General features: G+C 44.1%; 1 protein-coding gene across 2 annotated transcripts in view; it reads right to left on the bottom strand.

Moving 5' to 3' along the window:
• The window catches only part of camk4 (calcium/calmodulin-dependent protein kinase IV), a 297,761-nt gene that overhangs the window by 36,872 nt on the left and 233,032 nt on the right, over positions 1-27,857 (bottom strand). For both annotated transcript variants that reach the window (XM_068029815.1, XM_068029817.1), the window contains 2 exons: positions 15,709-15,799; positions 4,579-4,653 (listed from right to left, as the gene is read on the bottom strand). In XM_068029815.1, the coding sequence (XP_067885916.1) occupies positions 4,579-4,653; positions 15,709-15,799 (166 nt within the window). The remainder of the gene's footprint in view (positions 1-4,578; positions 4,654-15,708; positions 15,800-27,857) is intronic.

The raw sequence follows: 27,857 nt of genomic DNA, 5'->3' as shown, positions 1-27,857 counted from the left end.
GCGGGGAGAGCGCAGCCGAAGACCTTGCTGGTGGCAGGTATGCTCTCCTCCTTCCCCCCGCCGCCCGCTCCCGACCCCCGCTGCCCGCCTGCTCGCTCACCGCCCCCAGCCCGCTCACTCACTGCCCCCGGCCCGCTCGCTCGCTCCCCTCCCCTGGCCCGCTCGCACCCTCCCCGGCCCGCTCGCTCCCTCCCCTCCCCAGCCCGTTCGCTCCCTCCCCTCCAGCCATTGTGTGCTGCCATGTGTTTAGGTTGCCATCGTGTGATTACTTGAGCAGCGCCATCTTTAATCCTGGCAGCTGCCTGACGTCGCAGACTGTGACGTTTTAGTGGCACAGGCTACATTTGCGCATGCACCATTGCAGCGCCACCTAGTGATGGTGTTGTCAGCAAACGCAGCCATTAATAAATGCAGCTTTGCCAGCCCTGCCCACATTTCAAGAATAAATACAAAAATGCAAACAGCAGTTCAAATATGACAAAAAAGAAATATAGAGAATTACAAATATACTGTGAACAGAAATTCTGTTACTACATATAATATACCAGACGTTCATTACAATGCCCAGTGCAATGTATCTTTATGCATTAAGCCAGATCTGATGATGACCACTTTTAAAAGGAAACACATATAGGCTGCTGCGTGTTGACGTCATTAAGAGAGAGAAATTTCATAACTGAAAGTGCTGACTTTATAAACAATCACAAGATCAGGACAGAAGTTAAAAAACAATAATATATATCTTATGGGCGGCACAGTGGCGCAGTGGTTAGCACCGCAGCCTCACAGCTCCAACAACCCGGGTTCGATTCTGGGTACTGCCTGTGTGGAGTTTGCAAGTTCTCCCTGTGACTGTGTGGGCTTTCGCCGGGTGCTCCGGTTTCCTCCCACAGCCAAAGACTTGCAGGTTGATAGGTAAATTGGCCATTGCAAATTGCCCCTAGTATAGGTAGGTGGTAGGGAATATGAGATTACTGCAGGGTTAGTATAAATGGGTGGTTGCTGGTCAGCGCAGACTTGGTGGGCCGAAGGGCCTGTTTCAGTGCTGTATCTCTAAATAAATAAACATCTTCAAAATCTAGCTTTACTGGAGATAATACTAAGTTTTTAGACATTAGTATTCTGCACAACTTTTTCAAATTTGCATTTTGGTGAACTTTTTCTGCATATCAATGTTATTGCTGGGAAATGGAACACTACACTAATTTATTAGGATTAAATTCATTATAATGAAATAACATTTCTGTGTGCATTAACTCACTTGAAACATTCCATATTACATAAATTTTGAATTAAACATTTCATTAAGAAAATGATGCTAATGTATGCATTGGTAGGTTTACTATTGTTTATCTATTGTTTACATTGATGGTAATATGTTCTGTTTTTCACATCAAAACTCTAAACTCATTTGTTTTACTTGGAAGGAAGTGACCATTGCACAGACTTGGTTTTTTTTTGTTGCATTTTGCAGAGGCCTAGCTGGAAATTACCTTATGATTCTGTGTGTGAGATGCGGGGCTGGAGTTTTATCTTCTAACTCTACTGAAATCGAGGGGTATATCAGCTGAAAACTGGGTGACCAGGCCTACTGCCATGTTATTGCTTGAGTAAGACTTTCCACCTCCACAACAACAACTATATTTATATAGCATCTTTAACATAACAAAATGTCCCAAGGTCCTTCACTGGACCACTAGAAAGCAAAATTAGACAGAGTCACATAAGGTGTATTAGGGAAAATGGCCAAAAGCTTGGTCAAAGGGACAGATTTTAAGGAGCATCTTAAAGGAAGAAAGAGAGAGAGGGCAGAATTTTCCGAGGCCATTGGAGGCAGGTTCAAGAGCAAGAGGAAGGTCCGGGAAATTGACTCCTGGTCGGGATCCTGATGTGATCCTGCCCTCTTCCGGCTTTCCCTGGGATGGCATTGAAGGTGAGCAGGGAACTTAAGGCAACTTAAGAAGTTGATGAGGTTGTTAAGAAGCCAATTATGAAATGCTTTAGCCCAGAATCTTGGATTTCCCAGCAGGAAACCTGTTTTCTGTCCTGTCAGCATTCGTGAGGGTCAACGAGGTGAGTGCACAGCGGGAAGGACCTCTTCAGTGAAACTGACAAGCTGGGAAGGCTTTGATCGGTTACACTGAAGAGCTCCAGCCATGGCCATTGTGAGACTGCTGTTCAAAGCACTTTTTCTCTGACAGAGTGCTTTCACTGATTAACAGGTGATTGCCAACCATTTGGAAGGCACTTCACTCACCTTCAGTTGTACTTCACTGCTGCTAGCTTTCAGCATGGGATGGCAGCAGCTTATTTAGCTACACCTTCCACCTCCATTGAGGGTCACGAGCAGATGCCACATCACTGCCAACTGCTCCAGCAGCAGAAACACCAGCAGTTGCACCAGCTGCCTTCTCTTCAGCTTCTTTCCGCTCCACAGTGCAGATGGGATGTACACTGAGATCCAGCTGGAAGGAGGTGAGACCCCCAGACAGGGTCAACAGGCAGAGGATCAGCTTTCTCACATGTCTTAGCACCAGAGCCTCAGGCTCTCATGGCAGGTTGATGCTGCCATCTGCAGCAGCCTGGAACAAGACCTCCTTCCCAGTGGAGCAGTGGCCACCCATTAGTTACAGCTGTGGCTCAGTTGGTAGCACTCTTGCCTCTGAGTCTCCAGGTTCAAGTCCCACTGCAGGCCTTGAGTACAAAAATCAATGTTAACAATCCAGTGCAGTACCGAGGGAGTGCTGCACTGTCGGAGGTGCCATCTTTTGGATGAGATGTTAAACCGAGGCCCCATCTGCTTGCTCGGGTGGATGTAAAAGATCCCATTGCACTATTTCAAAGAAGAGCAAGGGAGTTATCCCCAGTGTCCTGGCCAATATTTATCCCTCAATTAATATTCCAAAAACAGATTATCTGGTCACATTGCTGTTTGTGGGAGTTGCTGTGCTCATACTGGCTGCTGTGTTTCCTGCATTACAACAGTGAATAAACTTCAAAGAAAAAGTACTTCATTGGCTGTAAAGCGCTTTGAGCTGTCCGGTGGTCATGAAAGGCACGATATAAATGCAAGTCTTTCTATTTTTCTTTCTTTGACAATGGCTGGCAAGGTGCCTGTTAATGGAGGCCAACCCCTACAACCAACCACCTTCCACCCCCATGCTGTCTGCCTCTCGCCAAGCTGTGTACTCTCTTCTCCTGCATGGCAGAATGGACACTTCATCCTGCCCTCCCTCCCTAATTCGTCGGGGAACCCAGAGGTGGGATGACAACTGGCTTGCTCTGTTAAAGACCAACTGCCGGGCGCGTTGTTCAGGGAGTCGGGTTCCCGACCCGGCAAGGTCTTAGATGAGAGGATTCCAGCCAGAGAGTTGGAGAGGTTCAGAGAGGGAATGCCACAGCTTAGGGCCAGGGCAGCTGAAGGCATGGCCACCAATGGTGCAGCAACTGAAATCAGGGATGCTCAAGATGCTGTAAGCAGCACTCAGAGACCCCTGAACTTATACTTCCTGAAAACAATGATGAGTTAGCTTTGCCAGAGCTCAGAAACCAGTTTAAGCTAGCGACCTAATTAACTAACCATAGCTATTGTCAGAGAACTTGTTTAAAACTGGAAGAAACTAAACCTGCCTCAACTTAAACAGTAATTTTTAGTTAATTGCTAATAGTAAACAAAAACTGGTCTTTAGAAAGAGATTAACCCTTAAAATCTTTTCACTTACCAAACTTTCTTCTTCACACTCTGTGCAGACAAGGAGCACTCAATGCTGACATCTGAAAATTAATGCTGTCCTTTCGGATAATATCACCGAAGGGCAGCATATAGATAAGAAATAGGAGGGGGTCAAGGATAGTTCTTTGGGGCCACCGGAACTAATGTGCGGAAGTGGGAAGAAAAGGCACTGCAAGTGATACCATAGCTACGATGGTCTGCCTCACCCTGAAGGAAAACCATCAACCATCCCTTCATCACTCCATTGTATGTATATGATGGTGGGGCGGCAGGGCCCAGCAACCCATCTGATTTCCTAGCCTATCATTGCTGATCCCAAAGACTACCAGGGGAGGATTGGCAAGACTCCCTGGGTGAATGGACTACTGATGTCCTTTATGGAGGGAAAGGGTACTAGGCAATTCTCCCTCTCCTGAAGGTCCAACACCAACTGTATTTTAGGTTTTGGCTCTAAGGCCTACATTTTTTTTCTTGTCTTCAATAAAGCTGTTATAAGCACTTTTCCACCACAGATAGTATGTGCAGCGGAAATTCCACCAGGAGGTCACACATAGATATTGGCCCCTGACCAAGAAACTGAATCAGGGTTAAGACAGAATGAAGGCCCCAGGAAGAAGTCCTACAAGATGAGGGAAATCCAGCTCAGTCTTCATGGTTCTAGTGGGTCTATGCATTCATTTCCCTGGTACTCCAAGGAGGGAATGCTTACAGGTAGTCTAAAGAAGTTCTCCCTACTGGCCTTTTATATCATTTTCTAGTCTTTCAGACAATCAGTTTATAGAAAAGTTGAACAGGAAATATAAATAATTTCTGGCAATTAATATTTAAATAATCAGAATACTTACCACAGTAACCTGGCGTTCCACATACAGTCTTCATGGTCACTTGATCATCCGCAATTTTGGAAAGTCCAAAGTCGGCTGAAAGAAAGAAAAAAAATGCACTGTTCTGTCTTCTTCCTGTTACATTATTTTGTTTCTTCAACAATTAAAGATGAACTTTATGAAATTGTTTTTAAAAAGAATTCTGAAGGATAAGCAAGTGGGGCTTCCAATCATTAAGACATTTCTTTCATACAGCTGCAGTAATGGGGTGAGTGCAAGCATATAAATCTGGGTTCAATGAGTTTTGTTAGGTTTCTTTAGGGACACAGTGGAAAGAAATAACTCAGAGCAGCTCTTCCAAAAAATAAATAGCTTTTAGACACTGACTCAGTGTTTAAGACAAACTTGATGAAAATTAACTGTCTATTTGCTGAATTCAACAAAGAATGGATTCCAATAATTAAAGTATTGATCAATTTGAATTGCAACATCCAAAATAGGCAGCAACTGTGATCTGAGAGCAATTCAAATCAATAATGTGATCAAAGTGTTTAGAAGACACAATTAAGTTCAAGAGTGAAAACTGAGTGCTTTTCATCTGAACCCAAGATTTGACCATACCCATTAAATTATTGCCAGTAACCAGTTACTCTTTTAATATATGTAATTTTATTTTCATCAGTTGGTTTTATTTAGGTTTCGGTTAAACTTAGTTCCAACAGTGGCAATCAGTAAGGATACTACATCGGGGCCTAGAAATTAAGTTAGGCCAGTTTTGAAGAGCCAAATAGGAACAGGGAACAAATCGCTGTCCCTGGAAACGGTAGCCTGGGAATCAGAACAAATTACTCCTGAGGCCAAATCTACATAATAGTGGTGAGCTGTCAGTGCCACTGGTGCCTCCACAGGCAGCTCGCCTGCAGGGGACGGCAATGTGTCCATACACGGACAGCAGTGCCCGTGGTAAAAAATTTTGAGGTCTGTGACTGGTAATTTCAGGGATGAAAAAAGAAAAGAAAGTGGAACCCGCCGGACAGCTGACAGGTGCTGAGAGTAGGAATGGAGCGGACAGCAGGAACAGTGCTTTCTCTCTCTTTTGCCCCCCCTCCCTGTCCCCCACTCTCTCCTTGCCTTCCTCCTCTCTCTGTCTCTGTCCACCCCTCTCTCTCTCTGCCACCCACCCCAGAACCCGTTGGAAAACCAGGAATCTGTCTGAAGTTCGGAAACTGCTGTTCCCGCTCTCAGCAACGATCAAGAGAGAGAGAGAGAGACAGATGGGCAGACTGAGAGGGAGAGGGGAGAAGAGAGAGAGAGGGAGAGACGAACAGAGAACAAGAGGGGAAGAGAGAGATAAAGGGGGACAGAGAGAGGGGGCAGAGAGAGGAGACTGAGAAAGGAGGAACAACATAGAATGGGGGGAATGACACAGGAGGGGGGGATGACACAGCGTGGAAGAGAAAATGACACAGAGAGGGGAGGGAACAATAGAGAGGGGGGACAACACAGAGTGGGGCGGACACAGAGAGGGGGAAACATGGGGTGGGGGGACACAGAGAGGGAGGGGAGAGAGACAGACAGAGAGTGAGAGGAAGCAATCAAGATCGCTCCTGACAGATGGACATCTATCTGGATACTCTGCATCGCTGCAACAAGTGTGCAGACAGACACTGACTACTTGTGCAAATAAAAATAAAATGGCAGCTATCTCACTAAATCAGTGTCCAAAATAGTGATGAGAAAGTAAGTCAATACATTAGTTTTCTCATTTAAAGGTTTTTCACAAAAATGCACATTTGTTATTGTTTTGATTAATAGCAAGATAAATTTTTGATGCCTTTGTCTTTCTGAAATTGTCTCACCGGCCCCCTATGTAAGACAAAAATTGTAATGTGCACCCCACCCCTACACAAAAAGGTTGGACACCCCTGCTCCAAGCCTTTAACCTTGGGCCGAAATGTATACTTCCGCAGCCATAATCAGCGGCGGACGTAAACAATGGCGATCCACCCAAGCGGGCCACATGTCGCGGAGCAGCCGCAATATTAAGATGTGTGGAGGGAGTGAGCTGTCTGTCCCTGGCAATGGCATTGCCCCGCCTTTGCACAGGCGCTGACGCCATTTTTAAGGGGCTTTGAGCCCGACATTTCAATTTAAATATTTAAAGCTGGATTGATTTTAAAAAATTAAATTAATTGATCTTGACCCTCTCCCACCCTCCCCAATAACCACATAATTAATTCCTTGCCCTCTCTCTCCCCCCACAAAATACATACCTTGTGCACCTGACCTTCCACCACCCCCCCCACCAAAGATTATAAACTGTGCACTGTAGCCCTTCCACAATCCCCTTTACCAATGAGATGAGTTTGACCCGGCTCCCCACCCCCCCATCACACCGAAAAACTTACCTGCTCCCTCCTCCTCACCAGTGTTCCACCTCGGATCCCCGGACAGGGATCGGAAGGCGCAGGAGTGCCGGCCACCAGCACCAATATCGCTCTGGGACAGACAGTGGGAGCGCAATGGTAAAAAATTCATTTATTTAAATTAATTTTATTTAAATTGGGCTCGCGTTGCACAAGGCCTCACCGCCACTGACAATATATGGCCGGGCCTTCCCAGCGTCGAGGTCCATGGTGACCACCCCAGCTATGACCCCCGATGTTGATGGGTCGGTAAAATTCAGTCCCTTGAGTTTTAAAATAACCTAGCAGCTAGGTTATTTTAAAACACAAGTTGAAAGGCTTGTGTTATGTAAACTCCTTTTAAAATGGCAAAAGTTACTTAGGGGTTGCTCTGGCCTGCATTTCTTTCACTTGGGACACAAGCTCAGTGACATGTTGGAAGTTGATGGACTTTTACTTCTATATAAATGTTGCAATTCCTTTGCTATCCATCTAGAATCACATTGTTCCAGAACTTGTATTGAGGGCAAAACAGGCGAGTAAAGCCAAGGACTCTCCAGAAGTCAGCACTTGTAAGTTACTCATGAATACAAAAATATGGTGTAATGGGGCTGAGTGATATTGGCAAAAACAGGATGCTGCTAACTGATATATAATAGATAGTAAATACAATGAAACGGATAGCTTTAATAAACCTTAATCTAAGATGAACTGTCCTTAACAAAATCCTTGCTGCATTTGCAGTTTTAAAAACTGTCAGGAAAGACATTGTAAAAATGTATTATGTTTCAATGACCATGGTAGAAACAGTCATTAACTCATGTTTTTGCTGCAAATTAAAAGTATGTCAAAGATCAGTAACTGCAATGTGCATCATTTACTATCCAGTTTGATGGCAATGAGTGGCCAATGTCATTTGAAAGTTATCTGTACGATATAATTACATTACGTTAAAAGCGCACCTTTGCTAAAAGGTTAAGAGATTTGGCTTGGACATAAATTAGTTAGGCTGGAGTACAATCTTACAGGTAGTGTGAATAATACATGCAGTAACAACTGCTCAACATTGTGCAGAAAGGCTTTTTGTTAATAATTATCTTGTCAGAAACAGAATCGACAGTGATAGGCACAGATATAGACATAAGTGAATTTATTGGAGGAACTGAAGGGTGCACTTTGTTTGTAATTGTGTTTATCTAATTTTGTCCCTAGCTTTGGTGGCTCAGAGAGTGGTGTAGTAGAAGTGGGTTCTGATTCGTGGGGCACTGGCACCAGTACTGGGGAAAGTGGGAGCTGCACTGTTGGGATGGTCTACACCTGAACCGTGCTGGGACCAATGTTCTAGTGAGCTGCATAACTAGGGAATTAGAGAGGGTTTAAAATTAAATAGTGGGGGCAAGGGATCAAATTCAGAAAGATGTGGTAAATCAAAGAGTAGAGACAAGGAAAGAGAGGAAGGTATTAATATGGGAAAAGATAAACAGACCGTGACACGAAGGGACAGTGAGTACAAATCTAAGAGTAAATTAGCAGACAAGGCTAGAGGTTACAAAAATAATAAAAGGACAAAACTAAAAGCTCTGTATCTGAATGCATGTAGCATTCAAAACAAAGCAGATGAACTGAAAGCACAAATAGAAATAAATAAGTACGATCTGATAGCCATTATAGAGACATGGCTGCAGGATGACATAGATTGGGACCCGAATATTGAAGGGTATATAACATTTAGGAAGGACAGGAAGCTAGGAAAAGATGGAGGGGTGACTCTGTTAATTAATGATGGTATTAGCACAATGGAGAGGGATGACCTAAGTTCAGGAACCAAGATGTAGAAGCGGTTTGGGTAGAGATGAGAAATGATAAAGGCAAGAAGTCACTCGTTGGAGTGGTGTACAGGCCCCCTAAGAGTAACCACATAGTAGGAGGGGGGTATAAAGGAAGAAATAATGGGAGCTTGTCAGAAAGCTATGGTGATAATCCTGGGGGATTTTAATCTACATATAGACTGGAAAATCAGATGGGCAAAGGTAGCCTAGGTGAGGAGTTCATAGAATGTTTTCAGAATAGTTTCTTAGAACAGCATATTCTGGAGCCAACCAGAGATCAGGCTATTTGAGACCTGGTATTGTGCAACGAGATAGGATTAATTCATGACCTTACAGTGAAGGCACCTCTAGGCAGCAGCGATCATAATATGATTGAATTTTACATTCAGTTTGAGGGAGAGAAGATTGGGACTAAGTCTAGTATTTTAAACTTAAATAGGGGCAATTATGAGGGCATGAAAGCAGAGCTAGCAAAAGTGAACTGGCAAAGTAGGTTAAGGAATAGCTCAATAGAAATGCAGTGGCAGACTTTTAAGGGGATATTTCAGAACACACAGAATAGATACATTCCAACGAGAAAGAAAAATTCCAACGGGAACCCACCATCCATGGTTAACTGAAAAGTTAAAGATAGTATCAAACTGAAAGAAAAAGCATATAATTGCACTAAGATGGGTGGCAGGTCATAAGATTGGACAGAATATAAAAAGCAGCAAAGAATGACCAAAAGATTAATAAGGAGGGAAAAACTGGAGTACGAGAGAAAGCTGGCTAGAAATATAAAGACAGATAGTAAGAGTTTCTATAGATATTTAAAAAAGAAGAGTTAACAAAGTGAGCATTGGTCCTATAGAAAGTGACTCTGGGGAATTAAGGACGTGGCAGATGAACTGAACAGGTATTTTGCATCGATCTTCACCATAGAGGATACAAGTAACGCCCCAGGAATAGCCGTAAATCAGGAAATGGAAAGGAGTGAGGAACTCAAGAAAATTACAATCACCAGGGAATTAGAACAGAGAAATTGTTGAAGTTGCGGGCAGACAAGTCCCTGGGTTCCGATGGAATTCATCCGAGGGTCTTAAAAGAAGTGGCTAGTGAGGTAGTTGCTGCGTGGGTTTTAATTTTACGAAATTCCCTAGAGTCGGGGAAGGTTCTATTGGATTGGAAAATGGCCAATTTAACTCCTTTATTCAAAAAAGGAGGGCGACAGAAAGCAGGAAACTACAGCCCAGTTAGCTTAACATCTATCATCGGGAAAATGTTAGAAGCTATTATTAAAGACGTTATAGCAGGGAACTTAGGAAATTCAAGGTAATTAGGCAGAATCAACATGGTTTGTGAGAGGGAAATCATGTTTAACCAATTTATTAGAGTTCTTTGAAGAAGTAACATGTGCTGTGGATAAAGGGGAACCAGTGGATGTACTGTACTTAGATTTCCAGAAGGCATTTGATAAGATGCCACATCAAAGATTATTGTGAAAAATAAAAGCTAATGGTGTAGGGGGTAACATTTCGGCATGGATAGTAGATTGGCTAGCAAACAGGAAACAGAAATTAGGCATAAATGGGTCATTTTCTGGTTGGCAAGAAGTAACGAGTGGTGTGCCACAGTGAGTAGTGCTGGGGCCTCAACGTTTTACAATTTATATAAATGACGTGGATGAAGGGACCGAAGGTATGATTGCTAAATTTGCTGATGACACAAAGATAGGTAGGAAAATAACTTGCAAAGAGGACATAAGGAGGCTACAAAGGGATGCATATAGGTTAAGTGAGTGGGCAAAGATCTGGCAAATGGAGTCTAATGTGGCAGAAAGAATAAAAAAGAAGCATATTATCTAAATGGTGAGAGATTGCAGAGCTCTGAGATACAGAGGGATCTTGGTGTCCTAGTGAATGAATTACAAAAGGTTACTATGCAGGTGAAAGGTTATTGGGGGTAGGCAGGAATGTGGAGTCGAGGTTGCAATCAGATCAGCCATGATCTTGTTGAATGGTGGAGCAAGCTCGAGGGGCTGAGTGGCCTACTCCTGCTCCGAATTCGTATGTACATAAATTACATTTTTACCATGAGAGATGCTGTTGCTTCTGTATTTTAGAATCTAGGGCCTAGTTTAACAGCCTATCAAGATGAATAAACTAGTCTCTCTGCCCCTTCCTGTTTCACTCTACTTTTCTGCTTTACATGACTCTGTGAAGCTTCTGGGCTGGATTCTATGGTTGCGCCACCGAGTACAGTGGTGGCTGTAAAAGATGGCGGCCCACACGTGCGGCTTTCACTCCGCGGAGCTGCCACGATCTTAAACGCAATACCTCATTAACAGGGCCAGGGCAAACCGCACTCTGATGATATGGAAGGACCTAGCGAGCTGTCCCCAGCAATGGCGTCTGATGCCATTGTGTAGGCGTTGGCGCCATTTTTAAAGGGCTTCCAGCCCTTCAGTTACAGTTAAAGTTTCAACGTGACAGGATTTCCAATAAATTAAAATAAAGTTTAATTCACACTTCCAATTCCCACTCCCCCTCCCGAATGAATAATTCATTTATTATTAGTCGTCTACCCCCCAGAATCACAGAATTGCTACAGTGCAGAAGGAGGCCATTCAGCCCATCATGCCCACACTGGTTCTCTGGAAGAGAAATTCCCTTCGTCCCATTCCCCTGCCTTCTCCCCATAACCTTGCACATTCTTCCTTTTCATATAACTGTCTAGTTCCCTTTTGAATGCTTCAATTGAACCTGCCTCCACCACACTCTCAGACAGTGCATTCCAGACCTTAACCACTCGCTGCATGAAAAAGTTTTTCCCCATGACACTTTTGCTTCTCTTATCAAATACTTTAAATCTGTGCCCTCTCGTTCTCGATCCTTTCACGAGAGGGAACAATTTCAACTCTGTCCAGACCCCTCATGATTTTGAATACCTCTATCAAATCACCTCTTAGCCTTCGCTTTTCCAAGGAAAACAGTCCTACCTTCTCCAATCTATCTTCAGAACTGAAATTCCTCGTCCCTGGAACAATTCTCGTGAATCTCTTCTGTACTCTCTCCAATGCCCTCACATCTTTCCTCAAGTGCAGCGCCCAGAATTGGATGCAATACTTCAGCTGAGGCCGAACTAGTGTCTTATTCAAGTTCAACATAACTTCCTTGCTCATGTACTCTATGCCCTTATTAATAAAGCCCAGGATACTGTATGCGTTAACTGCACTCTCAACCTGTCCTGCCACCTTTAATGACTTATGTACATATACATCTAGGTCCCTCTGCTCCTGCACCCCCTTTAGAATTGTGCCCTTTGTTCTATATCGTCCGTCCATGTTCTCCCTGCAAAATGAATCACCTCACATTTCTCTGCATTGAACTTCATCTCTCAACTGTCTGCCCATTCCACCAACTTGTCTATGTCCTTTTGGAGCTCGACACCATTCTCCTCACAGTTCACAATGCTTCAAGTTTCGTATCATCTGCAAACTTTGAAACTGTGCCCTGTACACCATGGTCTAGGTCATTAATATATATCAGGAAAAGCAAGGGTCCCAACACTGATCCCTGGGGAACTCCACTACAAACCTCCCTCCATTAATCACCACTCATTGTTTCCTGTCACTCAGCCAATTTCGTATCCATGTTGCTACTGTTCCTTTTATTCCATGAGTTACAAGTTTGCTCACAAGTCTGTTGTGTGCCACGGTATCAAGTGCCTTTTGGAAGTCCATGTACATCACATCCACAGCATTGCCTTCATCAACCCTCTCTGTTACCGCCTCAAAAACTCCAGCAAGTTAGTTAAACATGATTTTTGCTTATGGAATCCAAGTTGGCTTTCCTTAATCAACTCGCATTTGTCCATGTGACTAGTGATTTTGTCCCGAATTATTTTTTCTAGACGTTTTCCCACCACTGAAGTTAAACTGACTGGCCTGTAGCAAAAAAGTAAAAGGTAAATTTTCTATCACGACCTTTCCCCCCCGAACTTTCATTCTTTTAACCTTAAACCCCTTCCCACCATTCCCTCAACCAATCACATATGTTTTTGCCTCCCGCACTGAGAAAATGATCTCCTCCCCCCTCTCCACCAGTGTTGCACCTCGTTTCCCCGGACGGGGATTTGAAGGCATGTCAGTGCCAGCTGCCGGGATGAAGATTGCGGCGGCACTTCAAGAGGTGACAGGAAAGTCATTAATGCAGGTAAGTAAAATAATTTAAATGACGGTCCCGTCGCCGAGCGACAGGGGCCACCATGAGGCCTCACCGCTGCCGTCAAGATCAGGACGGGCCCTGCCGGCATCGAGGTTGGTAGCGGGCTTCATCCAGGGGAATCTTCATGCCACCACCATCGCCATGGATCCTGCGTCGAGGTCCCTATAAAATTCAGCCCACTATCTTCTCCGTCCTTTAAAATTCTCCTGATTTGGAGATGTCTGCCCTTTTGCTGGCTGCACTGTCTTCAGACACATATTACAAGCAGGTGGAGAAGTTGCACAAGCATTGACCATCACGAGTTAAATTGTCTTGTGACAATAGCAGTATGAGAAATGGACCGTCTTCCTATTGCTGATTTTTCTACTACCTCACTTCAAAAACCACAATCACAATCCTTTCGTAGAGTTTCATAGTTTATTGGATGAACTTGCACTCCTGACAGCGTGGGCTGAATTTAATTTTCCCACCGCCGGGAGTGGCGGCCCACATATACAGGTGGCATGAACGGTATCAGCTGCCTCTGCGCAGGAGCTGGCACCATTTTTAAAGGGCTGCCAGGCCTGAACTGTTGAATTTTCATACCCCCATCCACTACACTGTACGTACATTTATGTCCGCACCCCGCCAGTACAATGAAAATAAATGGCTGCCCATTCTCCCCCCCCCCCACCCCCCAACACATTTACATTGAAGATTTGACCTCTACCTCTACAACTGCACAAAGAGCAGAGGTCACCCCTTCCCCCACAACACGAGAAATGCAGAGTTGACTCCGTTGCCCCCACCACTTCATTAAAAATCCTACGTTTTCCCCTTTGCCACCTCGGTGGCGCCAGCTTTCCCTGGACAGGAAAGTGAAGGGGTGTGAGTGCTGGCCATTGTATGGAAAATCCCAGATAGCTGGTAAGATTGCGGTGAATGGTATCTGAATTTATTCATTTTGTTTATTTAAATATTTAAAGTTGGTCCCATCGCCAAGCAGTGGGGGAGCCGCCACAGAACCTTGCCATTATCGGGAAGATCGGGCGTGGCATACCCAGGATGGGCAATAAATCCTGGCATAGCCAGCGATGCCCACATCCACCGAACGAATAGAAAAAATCCTGCCGTCGGACTGCTGCTGCTGCTGCGATTTTCCGGTCCCCCCCCACCACGGAACCCGACATTGGGAGCTCAACAAAATCCCGGCCTGTGAATCCACAGAGGTCATCCGATAAGGTCCATCTACCACCCTGTGACATGGTGTAGTTAGCTCTATTCTGTCACCAAAAGTAATTTGCATTGACATTGTGTACTATTTTGCTTGCTAGCTAGCTGATACAGTTGTGCTGCCCTGCATTGATGTTTTTATGCTGAGCTACTTACTTTATTTATAGGGAGAAATGTGTCCTAAATCAGACTGTGTTTTGATGGCATTAGATTGGCTGTACACTTTATATGCAGATTAATTGCCTCCAAGTCTGTGGCTGAGTTAATCATTTTGTCAAATATCCATGGTGCAACATGTTGGTGCCTATCTCTGCCCGCCTGACTGAAGAATCTAATTTCTCTACAATTGATGCAGTGCTAGGAGGAGCAGGAATGATGAATCACTCTTACAGAGTACCTTGATGTCATGATTTATCTATTAACGAGGGAATAGCCATAAAAATAACCCTTTCAAACTCCAGGGCCACAAAATTCAAACAAGTTAAACCAGCAAATAATGAATATAAATACAAATAGGGCAGAATTGCCTAGGCTTTGAGGATTCAAGCACCAAGGTTCAGGGACAATGGAGGCCATGGACTGCCGTTTGGAAAAACATTGCCTGAGAAAATAGCTGTGTGGTCAAGTGTTCGCACTAAATGTGATTCTATTAATTTCCTTAACTTTTCTAATGTCAGCATTATAATATAGAATTAATTCTGTAATATAGTGGAGGGGTGTTGATGCTCTATAAATAGGGTGAATACCATAATGGCAGCAATCCCAGTGAATTTCTTCAAGTTAAACAATCTGAAATTGATGATGTGGGTTTATTTTTGCAATCAATGCATGTTATCCAAAATCAGTTACACAACTAAAAATCAAGTAAAACTAGACCCAAACAGTCTTGTAGAAACTTATCAACACCACACAATAATTCAACAATCATATATGACAAAAATAGACATTAATAATAAGGTTGAAATTTACTGGGAAATTGTGAACTGGCAATGGGGATTGGACTCACTCTCTGGACTTCTGAAACTCATTTATTAGTTGATTTTTATAGATGTTTGCATTGGAAGCTTTGTTCTGCCTTATAATTACTGGATTAAATGCTTCAGCCAGAATTGAGTTACAAGTGCAGCATCATTTCTGGTTCATGTAAATACAAAAGAAGTTTGCTGATTATTCATGATGTGATTGTGACACGCTCTGCTAATTCCTGCTTTTTAAAATTAAAATAGCTTCCACTCTGAGATCTGAGAAACATTTATCAAGTAATTAAATGTGATGCATTTTTCACATTTTTGAACAGAATATGGAGTGTTCTTTCAACACCTTTAAATTGGCCACCTTAGCATGCCATAGTACTTTTCTGCAGCTAAAATAATAGCTTAATAATAAGTTATTTGCAAGAAGGAAAAGCAGCTAGGCAACTTTTTGACAAAAAAATGTCATCTGTCTTTTAAGCATCTCCTGCAATTGCAGAGTGTGAAAACCATTTACACAACTCACCTATTTTTAACAATGCATCTGGAGTAGGAGAAGCATAGAGGAGGTTTTCAGGTTTGAGATCACGATGAACAATTCCATTTTCATGTAGGTACTAAATAGAAACAATAGAATGCACAGTAAGAAATGAATGCAGTTACTAGCAACTGATAAATGGCCATGAGTGCTATAATGAAGTTGTTTCATATTTAATCCACTAAATGACAGTGTAGAATCATTTATATACAACACACCTTTGCCAGAGGCAAATAAGGATGATCTTAGGTTCATGATTATTATAATTGTACCTCCTATTTTTCATGGAATTATAGGAACCTTTTGACAACTAAATTTTCTCTGTATTTTTGTGATATAGACAGATTTTGCAACACACGTAAGATAATTAAAATGCTGTAAAATATTGACTTCTGAACTATGCTGTGACCAGATTGTTTGATTCCCAGTTTTAAGGAATTTTTTTGTGGGGATGGTGGTGTACAGCGAAGAACATTGAAATAAAATAGTTGTGCAGAACAGAACCTCTATAAAATAGTGTATTATTTCTCAATGAAGACCTTTCCTCTTGACAGGTGACAGCATTATAATGCTGGACTGATATCCTGATAATGCTGTAGAACACATCCTCTTGCTGTCATAATTATGTACAACTGAACAACAAACGTTAGTGGCCATAGATACAACAGGTGACAGAAATAAAAACTCCAGTAATAAACCTTCAATGTGAAAACTCCTAAAGGAAAATAGGCTCAAAATTGAAAAAAAATGTTTGGAAGTACATTTATAGCCATTATACAATCTCTAGGTTTAGATGACTGCAAACCATCAAGCTTTGCTCTCACAGCTTGTTTTCTTAGCTTGAAAATTACTGTGAGCAGTTACCTTATGAACTTTATCTTTCCACTACTTTTGCAGAGGCATTTGATCCATTATTTCTAATTGGGTTTACAACTCCATTTAAACAGTGAAGAGGGGAACTTGAGACTCGCAGATAATGGCCGCAAATTTATTTGCATAGCGCCGCTTCTAGCAGCACCATACAGACATACCCACAGAGTTGAAGCATGGGAAGTGCCTCTGGCCGCTTCCCACACGACCTGCCTGGTGTGAGGCAACTGCAGTGATGCATGCAGCTGCGTCCCTTGCCTATGACCGAAGAGGTTGAAGGAGCAAGATCATGATGTCACAGACGTTAATGGGCTGATGCAATGCACCTTTACTATAATTAGTCAACAACCAGGCAGGGAGTGCCTGCCTTATTCACTTCTGAAACAACAAGCGTTAGCAAACAAGGGCCTGTTCTGGGACTATTTAAAGGACCATTCAACAAGGTGTAGCTGAGGTGCTTTTGATCTTGTAACAGCAGTTTTTGAATTTTTCCTTGTGAGGTTGGTGGGAGTGGTGGTGGGGGGCACCTGTGAATACTAACATATTGCAGGGAAGGTCTCGTCCAAACTTCTGAAAGACAGTTTCAGCTGCTCAAAATAAATAGTGTTTTAATTGAAGAAATTTTTATTAGAAAGCAGATATGCGCTAGTAAATCAACAAATAAAGGAGAATATAGAAATCCGATGATTTTGCAGACCCTTTAATCCCTCTGAATTTAGATGCCACAGTTTGAAAATCTATACCTTACTGGGAAGTAACATACTCTATACATTATTACAGCTTCGTAACATACTCTCACTCACTGCATTCTTTGTTTGATTACATTAAAGCATCAAATTTGATCTGATGGGGTGGTAGAGGCAGCAACCCTCACAACATTTAAGAAGTATTTAGATGAGCACTTGAAACGCCATAGCATACAAGGCCATGGGCCAAGTGCTGGAAAATGGGATTAGAATAGATAGGCTTGATGATGGCCGGAGTGAACACCGTGGACCATAGGGCCTGTTTCTGTGCTGTATAACTCTATGACTCTATTTTCTGGCTTGATAATGATAACAGTAATAAAGTTCTCAGAAAACTGCAATATTCTAAGTTCTTGTACAAAAGGGCACTTTTATTGCTGAGCTATAATGGATCAGTTTTATCTAATATGGTAGTCCAGTTACACAACCAACTTTTTCTTCCTTTTTCAGGTTTTTCTTTGCATGGCGATTTCCCCCACTGAAGCAGCCAGGAAAGTGTGGGGGCGAGCTCCATGTCACAGAATTCTCAACAATTCCTGCCATTATCAATAGTTTATAATAGACATTGTGATTTTTTTTTTTAGCGATACAGCACTGAAACAGGCCCTTCGGCCCACCGAGTCTGTGCCGACCAACAACCACCCATTTATACTAATCCTACATTAATCCCATATTCTCTACCACATCCCCACCATTCTCCAACCACTTACCTACACTAGGGGCAATTTACAATGGTCAATTTACCTATCAATCTGCAAGTCTTTTGGAGGTGGGAGGAAACCGGAGCACCCAGCGGAAACCCACGCAGACACAGGGACAACTTGCAAACTCCGCACAGGCAGTACCCAGAACTGAACCCAGGTCGCTGGAGCTGTGAGGCTGCAGTGCTAACCACTGTGCCACTGCGCCGCCCTATTTTACTTGAACACTCAAAACCAAAACCAACATAAATTAAACATGAAATAACAGTTAACTCACGATTGATATATATATCTTAAAGGTTACACTCCTGAATAGAAATTGAATCTGGAGGCATCCAAGTTTTTGGGGAGGCAAACCCAGATTAAACAGACAAACAGTCCTGTGACAGAGATAAAAACAAACAGTTGTCATTTTACCAAGGACATGTGACTAGGGGCTTAGGTTTCAGTTTGACCAGAACGCTTTTGGAAAAGGAGGAAGCTAGGTGGAAGCAAGGCTGTGTGTGTATTGTAAAAATAAGCTTTTGGAGAGTTGAGAGGGACTCTGCAGTGGATGACGAAATCAGAAAGGTTGTTTTAAGAGCCAGGCTGAGAGCTGCAAGTTTTTGATTTTCTACAGAGGCTGCTTAGAATAGAATCAGACTACAAAGTAGCTGGTTGAAGCAGTTTGAATGCAGGCAAGGGAGCCTGGACTGAGGGCTGACCATTAGCAAATGACTTACAGGAGCTGTCTTCAGTGACTGAAAGAGATATCCATGATACCACACCATCAGGACAGTAGTGGGCAAGGCTGAGGTTGCTTGAGATGCAACAAGATCAAACCATTAAAGGGAACATTGCATTGCTCAATATCGACGGGATGTCATTACTTCTGTATCTGCATCCTGGAGGACAGAACTGGAAAAACTATGAAGATTATGATTTTGTTGTACGGTGGGACTGTTTGATGCCATTTTGCTGATAAAACTGTTCAGCGGATCCGTAAGGACTACCTTTGTTGCATCTGCTAATTAACGTGTAACCTTTAAGATACATATATCAATCGTGAGTTAACTGCTAATTCATGTTTAATTTATGTTGGTTTTGGTTTTGAGTGTTAAAGTAAAATTTATAGAAGTGAAATCTTGTCTGTTTGGTTTTTGATTTCCTAAATTGGGGTCAGTCAGTCGATCTGATTCTTTGGTTTGGTGGTCATCTCCACGGGGATCATAACAACATGCTCAGCAACAAAGTGAAACGGCAATGATTTGTTTTAATTCTTACCAATGTCCTGTTGGAATGCTTGACTTCTGTGAAGCACTCTACATAACTGTCTATTTGAGAGTTGACAGAACTCACTATAATTGAAGCTGATAAAAATAGCAGTCTGGGCTTGAGCATTTGAGTGCAAGATTGTCATAAATGCTTTTACCACCTTTTCCATGCTGACTCCATTATCATTTCTGTAATTAATTGTTTTTAGAATACTCACTTCAGTAATTATTTCAGTTTTTACAAGAAAGTGCCATGAAGCTTAAAATACCTCTTCCATTCACGCGTTCATTTGCTAAATAACAAAAGAAGAAATCATCAAAATTTTCTGAGCATTTGACACTTTTACCAAAGATTTTGATACAGCTAAATTAAAATGGATTACCTGTCATAATCAAAAATTCCTAAAATGCTCTGATGATATTCCACCATTTGTGAGATTTCACACACAATCAGCCTGTATCGGAAAATTACAGATAGGAAGCATGGCCTTTTCTGATATTTGTCAGCTGTGTGTAAACCTTGAATGGCAGTGCAAAGTCTTGCCAAACTTGTCCTTTAGTGACAAAAGTTTAGACATTTCTGTTGTTGATATTATTGGACAAATGCTCAATGCGCTTGTATGGCATTCCTTATTTTTAAATAGTTAAAAGAGTTGACAGGAGAATTTCAGATGAATTAAGTAAATTTCTAAAGTCTGTAAATTAATCCCATCTTTTCAATGGCTAATGTTGCAGTAGAACAAAATTAAGAATCTTTACAAGCCCATTTTTTACTGTGAATCTACAATTAATTTCACCAAGTGAATATTAATATAACTGTTGCATGGCAACCATGTTATAATATATAGACATACAAAGATCTGAAAATATATTGCAAAACTGTGAGGGAGAAATTGGGCTCGCTTGAGTCTGTTTATTGGGCCCTACGAGTGCCCTTAGGCTCAAAAATGGTGGCTGCAGCACGTGTCACACACTTGTGGGGTGAATCTCGCTGGATGCTGAGGGCGTTTGTGTGCACACAGTTAACTTCTGCCAAAAATATGTAGAGTAGGCAAATCATGACACCGCTCAACTTGCAACGCTGATTTGACGCGAGAGGTATCATTTTAGAGCTTAACGCTCCAGCTAGTGCCCTCTCTTAACTTCACACAGCTGAACATGCGCTCAACAGCAGGAAGTGCCCAAATTAGCTCTATTTAGAGGAAACATCAACTACTTTATCGGTCAGTTGCTGGTTGATTTCTTCTGGTTGTTGCTACCATTCTATGAGTGTTTTGTGCTTTTGTTTCAAATTGCAGAAGTCTATAGAGAGTGGTGCAGCAGCTGCTGAAGGACTTTTCCAGTTGCTCCAAGACAAGGGTGCACGAATAGGCATTACCCTTGGAATACAGCTCAACTTGGAAAATGAAGAGGCCAAGCAGAGCAGGACAAGCTACTGGAAAATGGTGTAGGAGGGGGATAAAGACTCTCATACCCGTCCAGGTTTTCATCGAGAAATTTTCCTACCTGAACATCAGTGAGGAACAATGTGTGATATATCAGTGCTTCAGTAACAATGTCCTCACTGAAATTTACCATCTGCCTCAGCCACAACTTCAACCCCACAGCAAGGCAAGGACAACATTGCCAGTGGTTATGAAGGTGACCATGGCAATGAACGTTTATGCATCTGGCTACTTCCAAGCTGGAGCTGGAGATATTTGCAATACCTCGCAGTTTGTCATCCACTGGGGTGGATCTTGTTCTCCTCCCGGTGGCGGCATTCGTGGCGCTGGGGTGGGGGTGGGCTGGAGAATTGGAGCGGCAGTGGCTGCAAAGGAACCCGACGCCAGTTCCGATCCTCCTGGGGGCGGCGAAGCTCCGTGGCGGCACCTCAGCCGCTCTGTGACGGGACCCTACTTTAAATATGGTAAGTACCTCTTTGCATCCATTTGAATGTAATTCGCCACGAACCTACCAACAGTTCCAATCTTGAGCTCCATGTGCGGCACTCACATGCCTTCACGTTCCCGTCTTTGAAAAGTTGGCGCCACTGAGGCTAGAGTCCTCGGTGCCTGCAAAGGTTGGTAAGTAATGCTTTGCTCTCCACCGTTTTTGTTGCGAACTCAGACACAGTAAAGTTAAATTGCCAGAAGTGAGGGAGGGTTGGAACTCTGCACTGGTTTATTGTGAAGTGGGGGGGTGGGGGAAGTTGTCAACTCTGCATTGGTCTATCGTGAAGTGGGGGGGAGGTGTCAACTCTGCATTGGACTATTGTGAAGCAGGGGGAAGGTGTCAACTCTGCACTGGTCTATCGTGAAGTGGGGGGAAGGTGTCAACTCGGCATTGGTCTATTGTGAAGCCGGGGGGAGCTGCCAACTCTGCATTGGTCTATTATGAAGCGGGGGGATGGTGTCAACTCTGCATTGGTCTATCGTGAAGCCAGGGGGAGGTGTCAACTCTGCATTGGTCTATCGTGAAGTGGGGGAGATGGTGTCAACTCCCCATTGGTCTATCATGAAGTTGGGGGGGGGGGAAGGCCAACTCTGCATTTGTCTATAACAGGGTTGTCCCATATACGGCCCTTGGGCCAGGATCTGACCCGCCAAAGGTTTCCATTCAGCCTGTGGATGTAAACTATACCTGGACTTTCCTCATCCTCACCAGGGGTCCGTGACCGGAGGTGAGAAATTTCCCACTGGCTTCATCTTGCAGACCGGCTTTTTAAGAAGATCGGAAGTCAATTTCACAGCTGACAGTTGCTGACAGCGCAACAGCGTTTCCCTACTTCAGGCAGATTCAGGGCTTTTTAGAAGCCCTCTGGAAAACCCCAAATCTGTCCAAAGTTGGGTAACGGCTGATCCCCCTGTCAGCAACTGTCAGCTGTGAAATTGGCTTCCGTTTTTAAAAAAAACTGATCAAACATCTGCTGAGCGTTCCTGCTCTCTGCAACTGTCAGAGAGAGAGAAAGGAGGACAGAGAGAGGGAGAAGGGGAACAAAGAGAGAGGGGGGCGGACAGTGAGAGAGAGAAAGGGGGCAGAGAGACAGAGAGGAGGGGTCAGAGAGAGAGAGAGAGGGAGAGGAGGGGGCAGAGAGAGAGAGGGAGAGAGAGTGATCAAGATCAGTCCTGACAGAATGACATCTATCCAAATATTCTGCATCGCTGCAACAAGTGTGCAGGCAGACATTGATGAGTTGTGCAAACAAAAAAATGCCAGGTTTCTCACTAAATCAGAGTCCAACATAGTGATGAGAAAGTACGTCAATAAATTAGTCCGCATTTAAAAATGTACATTTGTCGTTGTTTTGAATAATAGTAAGATACATTTTAATGCCTTTATCTTTCTGAAATTGTCGCACCGCCCCACTATGTAAGACAAAAATTGTAATGTGGTCCCCTATGTGAAAAGGTTGGACAGCCCTAGTCTATCATGATGTGGCGGGGGGGAAGGAGTCAATCTGCATTGGCCTATCGTGAAGGGGGGATGGGGTCAACTCTGCAAGTGGATAAACTGTTTGGGGTGGGGTACACAACTGGGAAACTGTATAGGTTGCTGTTGTCGGTGGTCCAGTGCAGGCAACTCAAATGATGTAACAAGGTCAGGCTGCCTTGCACTTATTTAAAGTTTGTGCAGGCAATGTCATGCCATACCCTACAGCTCAGGCTGGAACACTGCTGAAATGTTGCTCCAAAAAGCTTCACTGCAATGCAGGGAGAGACTGAATGCAGGGCTGGAGGCCTTTTAAAGATGGTGCCAGTACCTGCTCCTGCATCAAGCGACACCATTCACGGCATCACCAATGCCGTCCCCGCCATGTGATTGGGAGGGGCAGCCCCCATCAATATGTTAGTGGCTGCCCACCAAGTAATCGCAGTGGCGTGGCTGTGTGGGTCACGTATGGGACAGCCACCATGTTCTGCAGCCACCGCTGTTCCCGACAGCAGGACTACAAAATCACTGAAGTTCTCTATTCAATGACAGCTAACTACATTTCATTCTCTCTTGCCAGAGGCAAGCAGGCAAAGTGAGCACTTATTTTCGCTAGAATTGCAGGCTTCCCCATGGTCCAGGTTGCCAACTCTGTCCTATACTTGAACTGAAAGGGAATCCAAACCCTCAATCTTCAGCTGGTGTGTGATCATAGACAGCGGATCATGCAGGTTAATGCATGGCAAACCAAAGGATGGCTACTGGGCAACCAGGACTATCTGCTGAAAACATAGCTGCAGACTCTGGTGCGCAGCTCGCATAAAATGAAAGCCATATAGCCACATGAAATGTGATAGAGCAGGCCACTGCATGCTGAAATGTTTCTGCTGCCTAAAATTTTTTGGAGGGGCCCTACAGTACACAGCAGAACCAGTGTTAATTTTTTTTGGTGGTGTGCTACATGCTGGACAACTGTGACATCATGAGCTATACAGTGAGCAGCTGAGGAGAAGGAGCATGAAGAGGAGGATGAGGAAGACAAGGAACAGGAAGGGAGAAGGCAACCAACCCAACCCCTTTCTGTCTGGGCTGTCTGTGGAGAACTCCTTCAAGTGCGATACCAGTAACCACAACTCCAATTCCCCATTCACAAACAGTCACACACGTTACCTTCTCTCTGTCACTGATAATCACAGTGTCCACTTGATTACAATGCAAAAACAAAAGCCACCACAAAATGAACATTCCAAACTAAATTTATAAACGAAATCTGCCATATTGCAAACAAATGTTAACTAATCACCTTTGTGCATCCCGTTAGTGCTTGTCTTTTCCTGTCCTAGTGCTCCAATGTGGTGCTACCCCAGTGGCTAAAAACATGACTTGTGAAAGGCTCCTGACCTTCAGTGCAGACGACTACAGATGGACCTTGCAGAACGACCTCGAGCAGCTCTGGGACTTGAAAGCCCAGCAGCGGATTGCGCCATCATGGCATGGGTGGCAGCAGTTTGTGCTGGCTGTCTGACTGGCAACAGCAGGGGCACTGGTGGAGTGGCAGAGGTGGGAGGACGAATCCTGTCTTCCCGAGAGAGGCCACAGCTTTGTGCCCCATGAAGCCACTGTCATTCCCCAGGGCTGCGCCTCAGCAATTGTGTCTTTGCTGGTTCTTTATAACTGTATAACTAATAGTAACAAACTCTGCGCAAAGATAGGTTGATAGGTAAATTGGCCATTATAAATTGCCCCTAGTATAGGTAGGTGGTAGAGAAATATAGGGACAGGTGGGGAAGTGGTAGGAATATGGGATTAGTGTAGGATTAGCATAAATGGGTGGTTGATGGTCGGCACAGACTCGGTGGTCCGAAGGGCCTGTTTCAGTGCTGTATCTCTAAACTAAAAGCCCTGTCCCAAGTTGGTGCTAGATTGCAGCTCCATGATCCTTGACATTGACCGCAGGGTTTCTGACATGCTTCCCAATGCACCAAACATTTTGTTGTAAATACTCAACAGTGTTCTTCTGGAGGCTGCCCCTTCGAACTGTTCATCTGAGTCCTCTGCAGCAGAACCCATGAGCGACCTCGTACTCCAGCAAGTAGGCACCTGCGCTATCCTCTTCCGCTGCCTTGGCTGCAACCCGCTCGTGCCCAATGTCGCATCACTTGCAGATTCTGCCTCTAACCTATCATCTAGGACAGGAGTTCTCAACTTTTTTGCTTCTGAGACCCCCTCCCATGTTATAGAAATTCCACAGACCCTCTGTAACGCAACACAAATATTTTTTCAGTGTACAAAATTAGTTATACAGTTAATCAAAGAACCAAGACACAATGGCCCAACTGGCCTCCTTCTGTGCTCTATTATTCTATGAAAGATGATTCATCACTTTTGTACAGTCTGAGTACAAAAAGTATCATCATTTAAACAGTTCATCTGATGGAAAAGCTTCCTCACTACTTTTTTTATTTGTTCAAGGGATGTGGGCATCGCTGGCTAAGCCAGCATTTGTTGCCCATCCCCAATTGCCCTTGAGACAGTGGAGGTGAGCTGCCTTCTTAAACTCTGCAGTTCTTGTGGTGTAGGTACACCCACAGTGCTGTTAGGAAGGGAGTTCCAGGATTTTGACCCAGCGGCAGTGAAGGAATGGCGATATCGTTCCAAGTCAGGATGGTGTGTGACTTGGAGGGGAACTTGCAGGTGGTGGTGTTCCCGTGCATTTGCTGCCCTTGTCCTTCTAGTTGGTAGAGGTCACGGGTTTGGAAGATGCTGTCTAAGGAGCCTTGGTGAGTTGCTGCAGTGCATCTTGTAGATGGTACACACTGCTGTCACTGTGCGTCTGTGGTGGAGGGAGTGAATGATGAGGGTGGTGGATGGGGTGCCATCAAGTGGCCTGCTTTGTTCTGGATGGTGGCAAGCTTCTTGAGTGTTGTTGGAGCTGCACCCATCCAGGCAGGTGGAGAGTATTCCATCGCACTCCCGACTTATGCTTTATAGACGGTGGATAGGCATTGGGGAGACAGGAGGTGAGTTACTCACTGCAAAATTCCAAGCCTCTGACCTGCTCTTGTAGCCACAGTATTTATGTGATTGGTCCAGTTCAGTTTCTGGTCAATGGTAACCCCCAAGATATTGATAGTGGGGGATTCAGCTATGGTAACAACATTGAATATCAAGGGGAGATGGTTAGATTCTCTCGTTTGATATCGTCATTGCCAGGCACTGGTGTGGCGCAAATGTTACTTGCCAATAATCAGCCCAAGCCGGTATGATATCCAGGTCTTGTTGCGTGTGGACATGGGCTGCTTCAGTATCTGAGGAATCGTGAATGGTGCTCAACAGTGTGCAATCCCCACTTCTGACCTGAGGGAAGGTCATTGATGAAGCATCTGAAGATGGTTGAGCCTAGGACACTACCCTGAGGAACTCCTGTAGTGATGTCCTGGAACTGAGATGATTGACCTCCAACAGCACAAATATCTTCCTTTGCGCTAGGTAAGACTCCAACCAGTGGAGAGTATTCCCCTTGACTCCAGTTTTGCTAGGGCTCCTTGATCCCATAATCGGTCAAATGCTGTCTTGATGTCAAGGGCAATCACTCTCACCTCACCTCTGGAGTTCAGCTCTTTTGTCCACATTTGGACCAAGCCTGTAATGAGGTCAGGAGCTGAGTAGACCTGGCAGAACCCAAACTGAGCATCGGTGAGCAGATTATTGCTGACTTCATTGTCACTTTATGTGACAATATCATGAATTCACTTTATAAAGAGTTGGTATCTGATTTTGATATAATTGCAAAGCAATCTCACCACAGCCCACCAGATATCTCAATAAAATAGAAATGTTTGGAAATATCATCAGAATATTGGCATTATTTAATGATATATCTGGAAAATTTCCCATGCTAGGCACCAAAATCTTTAGCAACATTAGGTTGGATTTTATAAGCTCGCCACCTCTCTCGGCGGCAAGCTTCAAAAATGGTGGCCTGCCCGCGAGGGCCACACGCTAAAAAGCCGCCATGATTCTAGGCGTGGCAGCTAATTTAAATAGCTGGGGCAGGCCACCCCACCCCCCCCCCGATCACATGGAGGGGGCGGGCTGTCTATCCCAGGCAATTGCGTCAACTGCCTGTGCGCAGACAGATGATGTCATTTTTAAAGGGCTGTTAGCCCTCCTGGCTTATTTAAATATTTAAAGATAGATGGAATAAAATTAAGTAAAAAAATTTATTTTCCCCTCTCCTACCCCCCAATAACAATTAAATTATTTGCCCTTCCCCCACCAAAACTGCATAAATTTTAAACTACAACCTTTCCCACCATCCCCTAGATCCATGATGTTAATTTGACACTGTTCACCCCCCGCCTCCACCGCACTGATAAACTTACCTTCTCCCCCCTCCCATTGACCTCAGTTTTGCGAGGGCTCCTTGATGCCATACTCGGTCAAATGCTGCCTTGATGTCAAGGGCAGTCACTCTCACCTCACCTCTTGAGTTCAGCTCTTTAGTCCCTGTTTGACCAAGACTGTAATGAGGTAAGGAGCCGAGTGGCATTGGGAGAACCCAAAGTGAGCGTTACTGAGCAGGTTATTGCTAAGCAACTGTTGATGACCCCTTCCATCACTTTACTGATGATTGAGAGTAGGCTGATGGGGCAGTAATTGGCCAGGTTGGACTTCTCCTGCTTTTTGTGTACAGGACATACCTGGGCAATTTTCCACATTGCAGGGTAGATGCCAGTGTTGTAGCTGTACTGGAACAGCTTGGTTAGGGGTGCGGCAAGTTCTGGAGCACAGGTCTTCGGTACTATTGCCGGAATATTGTCAGGGCCCATAGCTTTTGCAGTATCCAGTGCTTTCAGTTGTTTCTTGATAACACGTGGAGTGAATCGAATTGGCTGAAGTCTGGCATCTGTGATGGTGGGGACTTCAGGAGGAGGCCGAGATGGATCATCAACTCGGCACTTCAGGCTGAAGATTGTTGCAAATGCTTCAGCCTTATCTTTCGCACTGATGTGCCGGTCTCCCCTATCATTGAGGATGGGAATATTTGTGGAGCCACCTCCTCCAGTTAGTTGTTTAATTGTCCACCACCATTCACGGCTGGATGTGGCAGGACTGCAGAGCTTAGATCTGATCCGTTGGTTATGGGATCGCTT

Source organism: Heterodontus francisci, chromosome 4, assembly GCF_036365525.1.
Source record: "Heterodontus francisci isolate sHetFra1 chromosome 4, sHetFra1.hap1, whole genome shotgun sequence".
NCBI lineage: Eukaryota > Metazoa > Chordata > Chondrichthyes > Heterodontiformes > Heterodontidae > Heterodontus > Heterodontus francisci.
Note: the sequence above shows the minus strand (reverse complement) of the source record. Positions and strands in the feature narration are given on the sequence as shown.